Source organism: Buceros rhinoceros, unplaced genomic scaffold (assembly GCF_000710305.1).
Source record: "Buceros rhinoceros silvestris isolate BGI_N320 unplaced genomic scaffold, ASM71030v1 scaffold9892, whole genome shotgun sequence".
NCBI classification, from domain to species: domain Eukaryota; kingdom Metazoa; phylum Chordata; class Aves; order Bucerotiformes; family Bucerotidae; genus Buceros; species Buceros rhinoceros.
This window is the reverse complement of record NW_010397197.1, coordinates 11,232-26,143: the sequence shown is the minus strand read 5'-3', so window position 1 is coordinate 26,143 and position 14,912 is coordinate 11,232. Positions and strand designations below refer to the sequence as shown.

Genomic DNA, 14,912 nt, shown 5'->3' with positions numbered 1-14,912 from the left:
AAAACATGGAGTAGAGGAAAAGTCTTTCAATATGCGATAAAAATCAAGTGTTGGTTCATGGAGACCCTTTCAGTTGGTACCTTCCAAGCCTCCTGCTTTCCTTCCCTCCTTTCCTGCTGTTGTGCTCCCCAGTTAAGAAGCAACTAGCATAGGACTGCAACTGCTGCCATGTTCTCCAGGCTGTGTTCCAGACAAGGCATCCCACACTTGTTCCGCACTGTTTGTATTTCCTTATCGAAGGCAAGTGGTGATAACTTCACTATTGTTTATGACAAGCACAACTTACTGCATTATCAAAGTTTAAATAAGATAGAGATGTCTCTGGAGTGTGGCTAGAACAAAGCATAGCTTACAAGAAACTTCAGTGGATGCAGCTGCTTGGATAGAAAATGCTGTGGAGGTTGTTATGGATGAGTTCTAAACATACATAACAATAGCTTAATTAAAAAGGAAAAAAAACGAGTAATTCATGTGTGCTGTTCCGAAGTGGTGATAAACAGACTAAGTTTAACTGCGATGCTACAGCCCAGAAGTTGTATTTGCTTAATCCTGGTCACCACCAGATAACATTCTGATGACTGTCTTAGCGAGACTGTGATAAAATTAATTTGGCATTTATATGAACGGCTGGTGCTGCAGGACTTTGCTGGTTAGAATGACAAGCCAAGGCAGAGTCTCATCCTGCATGCTTCTGTGCCCGATGAGTTATCTCCCTCAGCTTGGAGGGAGGTTTGCCCTGCAGGTTTGCTCCTGCAGAAGGAGAACACAGAGCGATGTGCTACATAATGGCTACCAATAGCGGCTTTGGATAAAATAATGCAGTGCATAAGGCAAGCCAATGCAGCTGGATCAAGCAAGCTGCCTTCTGTCAGCGAAAGATGGGACTCATGTTCTAAACAGGGTTTGTAACTCTGGTTGGCTTCACCAGAGGGGCTCATGAGGTCCTTAGATGTAGGTCCTGGATCAGGCCAAAGGAGATGTACTTCGGTTGTTGCTCTGGTGCAGAGTGGAAGTTGTGATATGAGGTCTGTTCCCGTGGGCTGACTGCTTTCTGTGTTCTTGTTTGCAGGTTGCCTCTCCCTTTTGGTGTCAGTGCAGGATGTTGAGCGTTATACTACCTTATTTGCCACTGTCATCCTCAAGTGTGACTATAGCACCTCAGCTCAGCTGCAGGACGTGGTGGTGACCTGGCGCTTCAAATCCTTCTGCAAGGACCCCATCTTTGACTACTACTCAGCCTGTAAGTGTCAGGTTTGTCCTCCAAGGAATCTCCCTTCAAATGGAAAGGAAGGTAGACTTACTGGGTACAGGCTTTTGACCTCTCCCTGCACACAGACACGATCAGGTGGTGGTATTTCCCTGTGCTCCAAAAAAAATAGCTCATGTCTGGGATTTCCTTACAATGTCATCATGGCTTTATGATATGATATTGTGGAAATCCCAGCCAAAGCAGCTGATTTGTCCTGCTTATCTTCAACTCAGAAGGCAGAGACGCTCAGCTCTGTTTGACACGTGTCAGTCTTGGCAGCCACATCTTATGCTTCAGCATGTTTGAAAGCAAGGGCCTTGCAACAAGTGGACTTTATGATTCCATGGGGGACCCCGTGGTTAGAGCTAGATATCTATGACCAGACGTTACTGATTTTAGGAAGCAGAAGAAATGTGTATTTTGGAGAGCAGAAAGACTTCTTCATAATAACATTATATGCCACCAATAATAACTGGTGGCAGCACTTCACATGCAGACATTCTGGTGTGTGCAGCCTTAATTCAGGAGTATTTCAGATGGTTCTTATGATAGCATGCAAATTTCATCCTGGGATGCATCAAACACAATATAACAGCCAGTCAAAAGGGTGATGATCCCACTATATTTAGCATTGGTGAGTCCTCATCTTGAGTGCCATGTGCAGTTCTGGGCCTAACAACTTAGGAAGAGTGTGAAGGTACTTGAATGCATCCAGAGGAGGGCAGCAAAGCTGGTGAAAGAGCTGGAAGGCATGTCCTGTGAGGAGCCGCTGATGACTTTGGGCTTGTCTAGTTTGGAACAAAGGAGTCTGAAGGGCAACCTCATTGCCCTCTACAGCTTCCTGGGAAGGGGAGGAGGAGAGGGAGGTGCTGAGCTCTTCTCCCTGGTATCCAGTGATAGGACTTATGGGAATGCTGTGTCAGGGGAGGGTCAGATTTAACGTTAGGAAATACTTCTTTACTGAGGGGGTGGCCAAACCCTGGAACAGGCTTCCTAGAGAGGTGGTTGATGCCCCAAGCCTGTCAATGTTTAAGAGGCATTTGGACAATACCCTTAATAACATGCTTTAACTTTTGGTCAGCCCCAGATTGGTAAGGCAGTTGGACTAGATGATTGCTGTAGGTCCCTGCGAACTGAATTTGACTCTCTTCATCTCTTTTCTCTATAAACCCTGCAGTATGTTGAAGCTTACCAACCTTAGCTTAACTGCACACTTAAAACTAGGCTCAGAGTGGGGAGCCTGGACTTGTTTGGTGTTTTGGTGTCCAACCTCTCCTTTATGCAGTTTGGATGAGTTAGGTAGGAATGTTACCAAGTGCTGCACAGCCTAGTCCACAAACAGATGGGTCCCTGGCTCTGCTGATCTCAGCATAATGTGAGTGCTTTGAACCCAGGCTCAAGTTAAAAGCCCCCAACAAGGACAGAAAGCATAAAGGTCATGGTGTTTGCTTAGCTGGGTCTGTTCTTCGTGATCTATGCTGAGCAGGGCACGTCTCCAGGATGGTGGATCACCGCCTCCCTAAGATTGTGTTCTACGGTGAATTCGCCACCGGCTGCCGCCAGAGAAGAGCTCCAAAGAGGAGATATAAGGACTCCCTGAAACAATGCCTCAGCCTTGGCCATATTGACCCCCATCAGTGGTCCACCCTGGCCTCCAATCGGGAGATTTGGAGACACACCATACATAACGCTGCTGTCTCCTTTGAGAGCACACGTAGAATCAGTCTTGAGGAGAAAAGACAGTGCAGAAAAAACTGTGCCTCGACTGTACCACCCAAGGAGACCTTCCGGTGTGCTCTTTGCAACCGGACTTGCCTATCCCGCATTGGCCTTTTCAGCCATCAGTGCGCTTGCAGTAAGTGTGGGTAAAGCCCTTCCCAAATCTTCGTCCGCGAAGCCAAGCCATGATGATGAGATATAGCAATGGAGTAGCCTTTGACAAGCTTTGTCCTCTCTTCTTTACAGACAGTGTTGAATGTATCAGTTGCCTCCCCAAATCTCAGATCCCAAATATCTGGCAGTTCAGTGTTAGTTTATATTGTAAGTCTGTCCTAAGAGTATTATTGCACAGAAATTGCCACTAGTCCTCCGTTAATTGTTAGGTGTCTACACATAATCCTTAGCTGGAATCAGATGATGGATTCTTTTCTGTCTTTATGACCTCCACAATGCCTAATGGGATACAGGAAGGAAAGGGAGGCAATCCCTACAGCGGTTCATGTGCATCTGGAGATTTTGTTTGGTAAATAATCACACTTTTGTTTTGGTTCCAGTACTTCTGGGAGTTTTATGACTCGTTTTCCTTGCAGTTTATCTTCATACTGGAGCTGTCCTGCAGCCTACTATCATTAGCTTCTTTGCACTGTTGTGAGACAGGAGGCATCTCATCTGCAGCTCCTGCATTCTCAAAATCTCTGCCACTCCTGTGGCTCTACCTCTGCTCCAAAGCAACTTCTTGGTGGTTTGAAGCCATGCTTTGTATTACTAAACCAAAGCAAAGGCACACATGCATTCAAGAGTTTCTCTGCTGCTCACAAGGGGATAGAAATTGGTCGTTTGAATAACTTTTGGCATCTAATGATGTGTTTGTAGCATACCAGGCTAGTTTAGCTCTTGGCCAGGACCCATCTGACAACTGCAATGACAGCCAGCGAAAGGTGCGCATCGTCATCCAGAAATACGGGCAGAAGGACCCTGTGCTGGGTATCGACTACCAGCAACGAAAGATCACCATTCAGAACCGTGAGTGACTTAACCTCCCAAGTATGCAGTGAACTCAGTAACTATCCAATATCTACTAAGTGAAAAGAAGCATAAACATGGCTAATGTCATCTGTAGATTACATATTATGTGAGGTGACAGTGGGAAAAGAGCTGTGAAGGGCCACGTCCCCACCTGGCCTGAGGGTGTTGGAGGCACTATAAGCTAAGGCCAAGCTGAGGATGCCTGAGCATTTTGCTGAAGAGCACAAAAGTAAGCTGAGGAGCCCAGAGGCTGGAAAACAGTTCTTGCTTCTAAGAAGAACTGTGTAATTGTCCAGGTGTACTATATGTTCCCTGCTTGTCCCTGGAGCAATAGCTGTTGCTCTTGGCAGAAGAGTTACTGGGATGGCTGGCCTAACAGTGGTGGTGATCTGTGTTCAAAAACCAGTAGGGTTGGTAGTTGGCAGCAGCCAGTATCTGTTAACGTCCATCACCCAGCAGCATGCTGATTATTTCACTCCACACAGAACCAGTCCTGCTTCTAAGTAGCATTGCCTTGGAGCAACACAAAGAAAAAACGGACTGGCAGTTAATGCTGTTTACGGAAGTTCTCAGTGGACTCAAATGGGATTGTTTGATGGTGATGGCTGTGCTTGGGAAGAGGAGTATGTATGTCACATGCAGGCAGAGGGTCCTCTTAGAGTGGGGCCTAAAAGTATTGTTTGTCAGTCCCAAATAGCCCACTGACCTCTCAGTCCCTCTTCCACAGGGGCAGACCTTGTCATCAGTGAGGTCATGTGGTGGGACCATGGCGTGTACTACTGCACTGTGGAAGCACCAGGAGATACCTCAGGTGATCCAGACAAAGAAGTTAAGCTGATTGTTCTCCGTAAGTGCCTGTGGTTTGTTGCCTGGGTGGCAGATACTCTCTTCCTCCCCACCCCAAGATGTCTCCAGCAGTGGAGAGGTTCTCATTAACTTACTGTACCCAAGTACATCAGGATCCTCTTTCTCTTGCTGTTTTTCCCATAGACTGGCTTACAGTACTCCTCATCATTCTCAGTGGCCTCGTCCTCCTTCTGCTGATTGGAGTATGCTGGTGCCAGTGCTGCCCCCAGTATTGCTGCTGCCATGTTCCATGTGTCTGCTGCCCAACCCGGTGCTGCTGTAACGAAGAAGGTGAGGTTCAAGCAAATGTGTGTCCATTTATGGCTTCTGTCAAGACAAAAACTTGTCTGAGAGCTTACTGAGCTCTACTTTCTCCCTCCAGTTCAACTTGATGAACTGAGACATTTCTTTGGCCCATGTGACCTCCATGACCAGCTTATCTGACTTTAGAGGAGGGGAGCTATGATATATGAAGCCCATCTTGCTCCTCTTTGTCTTACTTTGAGAAGTTCTTCCTCACTTACACTTCGCTCCCAACTTCTCTCATGTCATCCAAGGCACAATTGGCTCCTTCAGCTTGAGTAGCTCAGGACTTCTGTTCCCTGTCTTGTAGCTCATATGCCTGTGCATGTGAGGAGGGCAAGCAAATGCTTTGGTACTACTCTCCAAACCATCCTAAACTTCAAATGTGTTGCTCTGAGAGGCTATTGTGTAAAAATTGGAGTTTTCTATTTTTGTGTTATTTTTAGAGCTGCTGCTTCCACAAGAAAAAGGTTTTGTTTGTTTTTCTTTGGGGAAGGCAGCAAGGAGAAAAAAAAGGAGAAGGATGGTCTCTCTTGGTGGTCAATGACGCAAATGCATTCTGAGGTTTTGAGGGTCAAGAGAAATGTTGTTGTGTGTCGTTTTTAGCAGTAATAAAGATTATTTAGCCAAACCTTGTTCACTTAAAGCCACCATTTGAATTGTGGCTGCTAAGGTGATACAACCTCTGTATTCCTGTAACTGAAACTGCATAGCAACACAAGGTGGACTAGCCCCACTGCAGTTTACACAATCTGACACAAACAAAATGCAGCAAAGATATTTATTTATCACTGAAATCCCCAGATTCTTCTCCAGATGCTACAAGGAGAGTATTTATGAACAAGGAGCTGTGTTTCTGGTTTCCCTTTAGCTGCAAAAGAGCTCTTTGGTCTACCTTCAGTGCTAGTAAGCTGTGAGAGTTTTAAATTTAAGCTTAATTTGCTTAGCCTTGAAAGGAGAGAACAGAGCATCCCTCTTATTGCTAAAAACAAAAGACTTTCTGCGGGCTTTACAGATTGTCAAATAAAATGTGTGGTGTTGAGGAGGCTATGGGAATTTGGCAGAAAATTTCATTTTCATGAAGGGAGAGAGGGGTGATGGAAATGAAAGACTCGCACCTCCAGACTTCCTAGTTCTCATCAAAAAAACGATCCAGAATATGTATGAGCTCCTTTTGTTTTTCTATGCTGTAGGAGACGATAGCACATTCCAGACTGCTGCTGTCTTTCCTTACCTCCTGTTGAGGATAGGTAGAAGGGATTCTTGTGGAGTTCCCAAAACCTTGCCCAGCTCTTGAAAGAAGGTACAGACAAGCCCAGTCTCCTTGACTGGCTACTGGACTCTGTGGCCGTAATTTCCATCCCAGCTGCCTGCCCTCTTTATCCACTTTCCAGGGGATCCTTGGGCCTGCTCCCCTCCTCTAGCACACCTTCTCTTCACTTCATTCTGCCTCTGACTTTTTTTTTTTGCACTCCAAGAAATGAACTGGAGGCCTTAAAAATCACAAGAAGATTGATACAGGGCACATCTTAAACAATCCTGAGGCATAACTATTCCATACAGCTCAAGAGAAGGTAGAAATCCTCAACTAAGTCTTACAAGTTACAGTGTGAGCCGATTTATTGGCCACTAGAGGGAAGCCTAGATCTGCTGAACAGTCATAGATGCCATTGAGGCAAGGTAATCTTGGGTGGTTTGAGTCAGGTCATTATTAACATGATTTTGAACCTAGTAATAAAGGAAGTGCATTGTTTGAGTAATTCAGAACTGGTGTATAGAAATATTAAACATGCCCCAGGAGCAAGCCAATTATATTCCCTGTGGAAAGCTCTGAGAAAAGCCCACCAGGGTAAATATACGTACGACCTCCTTCTGTTCCTATTAGTTCCTTTTCTACTGTGGACTTCTTCCACTAATGAAATGGTGCAAAAGAGGATATACTTGCACCTGGGTCTGACTAGGTTGGAAAATATTTATTTTTATAATTGGATAATTGGCCCAGCAGCTGTGAAGTCTGTCAAAGGTGAAGAACAACCTTTCTCAGCAAGGGAGTCAGTGGAGGGAACAACACAATGTTCTGCCAAAGTGTTATAGCAAGTATGAGTTTTGGAATCGGGGAGAATCTGGCCTTCCTCAGATAAATATGTTCACTTTAAAAGAGATTTGTAACTTTACTTCCATTTTGCAGGTGGGGAACCAGAGTTTATATCGGGTTCAAACCAGAAGGCAGGGTTTCTGGGGAAGGAAGAGAGGATGATGGTAGTGAAGGAAGTCCAGGGGTAATTCTGCATTTGTTCAGCTGGAGGGAGAGACCAGAGAATTGCAGTGACAGGATGAGTTTGGTCCTAGTCACTGCTTTCATACCCTAAGGAAGCCTAAGTAGGTATGCCCACAGCTGCTGGGCCTTTTACCCCTCAGGCAAAGACTATGTTCAAAATCCAGGGATATGCACTCCGCAAGTGCTAGGACATTCTCAAAGCAATAACTGAAGGAACGGGACAGGAAGAGATGAGGCCTTTTCCCCTATTTTTTTCATCCTTTTTCATTTTCCTCTTTCTCTCTTCCTCTAAGTTTGAAACTTAAACTGGAGGAAAATCCATCAGTTAAAAAAAACAAACAAAGAGAGAAAAATCAAAACCGTTGAAAGTTTGATATAAAATGCTTGAAAGCTGCTACATCAGGCCACAGCTTTGAAGAAAAATCAGAGTATTAGAATTAAATACTCTGAAGTTTACAGCTTTGTAGTTCACTCTGGTTGGAACAAGGCTGGGGAGTGTGAGGGAGGTGGAGCAGAGAAGGAAGTGAAGCTGCATGAACTACGGCAAAACAGAAGGATGTGTTTGAAGACAGGGATGACAAGGTTGTCTGTGTAGAGGAGGGGATATGGGAACACTGAAAAAAGTGAAGTGGAATCACAGCCTGACCCCATGAGTAGGGCTCTAGAGTTAGCAGTGGTGGAAAAACAGCGAGGGAGGGAAGTTTCCAATGACTTTGCTCTTTTGGCATACTGGCCATTGCTATTGAGAACTTGACATTTAGTTTGTTCAGTAGTTTGACCATGCTGTCCCAAGGGACTTAATTTTAGCAGTCATGCTGAGGTAAATTAAAGAGAGAGATGAGTGGTTGAAAGACTAGAAAGGGACAAGCTGGACAGTGTATCTCTGAGTGCCCTATTTGTGGAACAGAGAGGAAATTATGAACTATGGTGTGGAAAATATGATCTGGACAGAGCCTATGTGAAGGCAGCAAAAAAAGATCTCATTTGTCTGTAAATCAAAGCCAAAAGGGGAAAGGAGCAATGATGAGCTGAAAGAGTTAAGAGAGAGAAAACAGTGTCGTATGTCTTGCTGAATCAAATATTTCCCATCTTTCCACAACTGTAGTCATAATGGCAGGGCAGGTGGAAAGCTTTCATTTGATTATGTGCTACATACTTAATCACAGTATCATAGTGCCATTTGTTCCCAGTTGCTGCAACTGTAGCCCAAATGTCAGGCAGTAACCCTTTTCTTCTGTTTCAGGTATCTTTTTGAAGCTGTACAACTTCGCATTGGAATTCCCCATGCTCTATTTTACCTTTGCCATAAAGGCATTCTGTGAATTTCCTATATCTGATCACATCCAAAGGCTACAGTCTATCAAGCAAAACAATAGGTGGTCTGCCAGCTGTGTTCTCTGGACAGCTGCTCTAAGCTTTCTTCTTCTTTTACAGTACTGAAACGGCATCGGTTCATGAAGCAGGCTCAGGCACTTGCACCTTGGATGTCCCCCAACATGTTTTACAGAGGTGGCGATAGGAACTCACAGTTTTCTTCCTACCAGCTGAACCCTCTACTGCAACAAGGTGAGACTATGGGCATTGTTTCAGAGAGAAATCAGGATGAGAAACAGGTAACTTCTCAGGGCTTTAGCCTCTGTACTAGAAAAGAAAGAAAGATGTTCCTAGCATGACTGCATGCCCTAGCATGACAGCTCTGCTACATCTGCAGTGTACTATAGATTTGCCCGGGTGGATAAATACAGCCTATCCATCTGAAGTGTCTTGCTAGGCTCAATGAAGTAGCTTAATGCTAAGGTATATCTGTGCTACACCCCAGCAACTGCAGGGTAAATATACCCAGCTTATCTCACTTCATCATGTGGTAGAGAAGGGTACTGTCTCTTTGTTCTGCTGTGCTGGTCACGGTCAACTCCTTATAGCCAAAACTGACATGAAAAGAGAGGTGCAATTTGTTTGAGTTCTTATCAAAGTCTAGTCTTCAAATGAATAAGGGCAAACTGCCTTCTGTGCAATAAATCCAGCCTGCATGCAGCAAAAAAATAAGGACTCTTTAATGCACCAGGAAGAATTTGCCAGTTGTTCTGCCCCAAAATTACTTGTATTACCAATATTTATCTGTAACTTAAATGGAGGAGGGAAGATGGAGTCTCCAAAGTCCCAGATAAGTAATAGAATAACTTATTACCAGTAACAGATTTACTGTGCCTGCTGAGTCTTAACTATTGATGAAGAAACAGTTTGCAAACATCTTAAATGCTAGATTCAAGAGTATATACTTTTTTAGCTTGCTAGTTGCCATTTTTCCTAGCCAGGGCACAGCTTTTCCTTAGGAAGGTCTGGTGACTGAACCACCACAATTTAAGACAGAATGTACTGAGGCTTCCCAAGGAAATCCACGTGCATGTTGGCAGCAAATGGGCAAGTAAGTTCCTCTGGCAATTTCTTAGCCCGTGTTTTCACAGTCCTCAACTCTCCTGTGCTTAAGTTTCCCTTAAATTTGTTTCAGGTCAGCTTTTTAGAGATGTTGGGTAGAAGAGACCTAAGGTCATCTAGTACTATCTCTTGCTCAAAGCAGGACTGTCCAACCTCAGTCACATTAGCAGTGGCTTTATCCAGATGACTCTTGGAAACCTGCAAGGATAGAGATTCCATGACTTATCTGGGTAACTGTTCCAGGGCTGGACCAGTCTCCTAGAGAAGAAACTTTTTGATTTGCTACTTACATCTATGTGTGTGTGTGTGCATATATATAAAAATTTCTTTTTCTTTTGCAGTATTGCTTCATATTTCTTCCAGTTCAATGAGATATAAGAGGAAACACTATGAACACTTGGATTTTTTTTAAATAAATTTTGTATCAGTGCTGTAGGAAAAAAACTGTTCTCGCTTTAAATACATAAAATATATTTCTAAGTGTACTGGATGACTTTGATTTCTTATCTCTGTGCTGTCCAAAACACAGATCATGCTGCAACTTACTAGTTACTACTCTTTGCACCTTACCTCTGTGGTCTGGATGTTCTGGTTGTGGTTCTTCAGACTCATGCAGCTCTTGCAGTGAGAAGAAGCCAGAAAAGAGAGGCACAAAAGGGACTCAGTTAGGATCAGTAGTACAGAAAGGTCACTCTTTATTGTTTCCCCTTGACTTGCTACATTATCCTGTGCTTTTATCCTTAGATGTGTCTCTGCAGAACAGTCTTCCACTGGTGCAGCCACAAGCTCAGCTTTCTCCTAACAAGGATGTTTTGGACTATCTGGAGTCTGAACTCCAAAACATTAATATGTCACAGCTCCGGCCACCCTCCCACCAGCGGCAGACTGTACAGCCCAGCTTGCTGTCCTCCCTGGGCTCTGAGATCATGCCACCTTCTCTCACTGATCACATCTCCTCCATCCATGGCAGCAGTAACTCCTCACGACTGCAGAGAGCTGTCCATACCTCTAGACCCAGGGACTCTGCAGCAGAGATCAGGAGGGAAAACCAGAGGAGATTGCCTTCCAGTGGAGATTCTCATTCCAGCTACAGTCGGGAGCCCTGGGACAGGCAGCAAGAGGACCGTCCTCAGAGGCAGAGGACAGGTGGCTATAATGGCAGGCCCCAGCACTCCAGACGGGATGTGTCACCCCCACGCCAGGCTGAGAGGGGCAAAAGCAGCAGCAGCAGCTGCAGTTTCTATCCAGAGGAGGCCAAGGAACGCTCCAGCCACCATCATGGCTGGAGACAGGAGCCCGCAGAGAGGAGAGACTACGAGCACCATACCAGGAGAAGCAATAACTCAGGTCAACGGCGGCACAGCTACTCTCCCCCTTCTCGCCGGGGGTCATGGAGCTCCTCAGAAGAGCACGTCCGTCTTCCAGCAACAAACCGCAGGCGGCGGGACCGGTCTCGGGAATGGCCAGAAGATAAACCCCCCAGTTATCGCTCATTAGAAGTCATCCCGAGTCAGGAGAAGAAGCACAAAGGCAGTGCAGGGCCACGCTCGGTGAGTCACCTGCCTTTCTGCTTTCCCATCTAAGGGAAGAGGTGGCGTTTGGGGAGTGAGAGTGAATGTTTGTTACTTTCTACAGCCTGTTGTCTTTCAAACGGAGGGCAAGGAGCACTGGGTGCCCGGCGCAGCTTGCTTATGAAGAGGCTGCTGAGTTCCCTGCTTTCAGCCATGTGTTGCATGGCTCTAGTGTGTTCAAGGGCAAAGTCAGCGGTCAAATAAAGTAGGTTCCCTATCACGTCCCACACCAGGTGACATGTTATGCCCACTCATTCCTGTCCCTCCCTAGAGGCATTTGGGATTCTGTGTACGTGTTGAAGTTAAAATAGCTGTGCCTGGGGAGAAAGCACTTCCAGAGCAGGTATCAGTACTGAGTATCCCTCTGTGACCCTTTCTGGTGTTGGTTTACTTCCGGTTTCTTTTAACACGTGCATGATTCTCCTATTATCAATCTCCAATGTTTAATTTGTATAGTATTTTGGTGATATTTTTAAGGTGGTTCATATGGAAAAGCATCCAGTTGCGATGCCTAAAGCTATGTGAAATAGGCTTTAAGATCATGGGTAGCTATAGCGGTGAGAAATGTGTGATCCTCCAGGCCAGGTGGAAGACGATGGCTTGCTTGTTGGGACTCCTGACAACTGAGAATGCATTATATAGGCAGTGAACAGCTATTGTTCATAGCTTATCCTGCTGGTTGACACTGAGACTAGATTTCAGGTAACAACCTACGTGTGAAAAGCTTCATATTCAATTGCTAGTCTCCAAGTTGGACAGTGTATTTTCCCTTTAAAAAAAATGAAGGTTTTTTAAAATAAAAAAATATTAAGTGTCCATTATCACAGATATGCAGAATTTTACCAGGTGGGAGTCTTTTCAAAGGGCTGTGTTTTGCACATTATCTTTTTCCTCTGAGTTTTGGAAGGACATGCATTTCTAGTCCCAGCTGGGATGTGTGTATGTATGAATGGTTTTGGCATGGTGCTCAGCAGGTAAGAAAACATATGATTTCCATTCATCCTTCCTTGTTCCTGAATTTTTTATTTTCTCTTGCAGGACAGAGGAAGTTCCCACAGTGGAAGAAGCATAGTCATTTAATGCCAGTACCAAAAGAACTAAGATTCCCACTGGACTCCCCTTACCTCAGATTGGGATGGCTGTTTTTTTGATTGAACAGACAACCAGCAAAAAAAAAACCAGATGAAGCAGCTTCTCCTTAGACTTACAGCTCTGAAGAATCTGCATCTAATGCCCATGAAAGCAATGCATAACTTCTTTTTATTCTTGCTGTGATATGGAAACTTAGGTTCGCAATGGGCAAAAAAATTGAAAACAATCTATTGGAAACAGCAGATTTTTTCAGTACATGGTATATCCCCAGTCTTTAAAGAAATACGAGATACCAGTTGTCTTTGTTAGGTGCCCTGACACTGCAAGGAGCGCAGTCATAGAATGCTGATCCTTGGCACACCAGTTACTGGAGAAGGGCCCACAGAGTTGTCAAGTCACAGGACAGTAGAATAATTTAGGTTGGAAAAGGCATCTGGAGATCATCTGATCCAGTCCCCTGGAAGTTTGGTGTAGGGAGGCACCACAGCATCTCCTTTCTAAGGCCTTTTGTTGTGCTTCAGAATGTGTAATGTTTGCTGCTTCTGCCTGGCTGTTCAGCATAATTGGGGAAGTTGCTTCCTTTGTCTTCAGTAACCCGCTCTCCCAAACAGAAGGATCACAGTGTTGGAAGGATGTTTGACTTCCTTGACATTGGCTCACTAGTCTGCCTGCGAATTGCCAGCTTATCCTACCTATACTGACTGAAACAACCTGCCCTACTTGAAGCTTAGACCTTGGTTCCTTAAAAGATACTTGTCTTGCCTTTAACCCAGACTTGAATTTATTTGTAAATTTAAAGGATTAAATTTACCAAGGTTTGGCCATCCCTATAGGGACTGAGCAAGATATTACCAGTGTTCCTCCACGGACCATGGACCGGAACTCCCTTCAACTGTAGGAAGCATGGCTTTGGTGGATACCTTTCCTCAGCCATGTATTCTTTTCCATGCATTTTATATTTGCTCTTTGTGTCTATGTATCATATACATGGACATGGACGTAGACCTGGGGTGGGATAAAAGGGCTCTGAAGAAGTCTTACAGTCTCCATTTTTACTATTGTCCTTGGTCTTTACCCTGACACACCAATTCTGCAAATGTGGTGCATCTGATCTGTAGGTAGATTACAGAGTTTTCTCATCTTTCACCTTGAAACTAGAACACAGACTTTCTCTATGCTCTGAGACCACTTGTGAAGGAGAAGAACTTGCCATCTCTCCTCTGTGTGATCTGCTGTTTTCATTTAAAATGTGGAAAAAGAGAGGTTCTCTGGATGCTGGCTGCTTCCACAGGAAACTAGCTTGCCAAAGGCACTTCTTGGATTCAAGAGACTCAACTGCTGGCAAGGAGGTTTTGGGGTATCTTGTGAATTATACTGTAACCCAAAGGCACCAGAGATTGGCCACTATCAATGACTGTATTGCCTAGCTTATTTCCCAGCCAATACCATGAGACACTTGCTACTGTTTGTTCTTTAATGTCCTCATTACTGATGTGCTAATGGTTTCCCTTGAAAGACTGACTTGAGGCTTTCACTTTGCCCACCTCTTTTTTTCTTTTGTTTAGACAATAGTGGAAAACATCACACTTGGAGGAAGTGCTCTTAGCTGGATATCTGATGCGGTTGCTGGTCAACCAAAGGCTACTACAGAGAGTGATCATTTTCCTACAGTTTCTTGGCTGACAGTGCTTATTTCTAATTACTGTGTATGGAGATAAAGCAGGAGGACCAACTAGCTTCTCTGGTTGACTTTGTTTCAGAACTGGAGGCCTGCTTTTTGAAGACAGAGCGTCTGTTTGCCAGGAGTTGTGGCTAGCACAAAAAAGAGCTAAAAGACTAACTCCGAAGATTGAATTCAAGAAAAGAAGGCTGTATTAAGTGTAGTCCTTGCCTGCATTAGACCCGAACTGTGAATGACGTGAACTGACCCACTCATGAGTTAGATCTGAAATGCATCACTCTTGAATCTAATGCTCAGCCACTGGCTGTGAATCATTTTTACTCTTATTCAATGACATGATGAGGATTTTATGCACTCTCTCTTCTATGATGGGCTAGTATTTTATTAGTTAGGAAGAGTTTACGGTGACTGCAGTGACAGAAAATAATATGGGGCCTCTTCCAAAATGAGCATACTGTTTTGACTTTAGCATCGCCCTCTGGCAACTTCTGGCAGACAGATATCAAGGGCCCTGCAGATTCTACCCTTGGAACCTGAATTGGTGGCTTCAAATTTGACTCCCCCTATGCTTCCATACAACTTCTTCCTGTCATCTCAACCCAGCAGAGATATCCAGGTTTCAGGGAAGGGCTGCCCCTTTCCCCGTCGAGAAGAGAGGCTATTGAGACATCAGGTGAGATCCCAAGATGGAAGCATGGGACAGAGTGCCCT

At 44.7% G+C, this 14,912-nt stretch overlaps 1 protein-coding gene across 1 annotated transcript; it reads left to right on the top strand.

Moving 5' to 3' along the window:
- Window positions 1–1,050: 1,050 nt before the first annotated feature.
- On the top strand, window positions 1,051–12,508 carry ILDR1 (immunoglobulin-like domain containing receptor 1; the record flags this gene model as incomplete). Its single annotated transcript, XM_010146166.1, has 7 exons — window positions 1,051–1,240; window positions 3,842–3,991; window positions 4,722–4,841; window positions 4,985–5,131; window positions 8,856–8,987; window positions 10,602–11,407; window positions 12,467–12,508. Coding segments are annotated over 7 exons (1,587 nt in total), but the record flags the coding sequence as incomplete, so codon positions are not given.
- Between the last annotated feature and the right edge of the window lie 2,404 nt (window positions 12,509–14,912).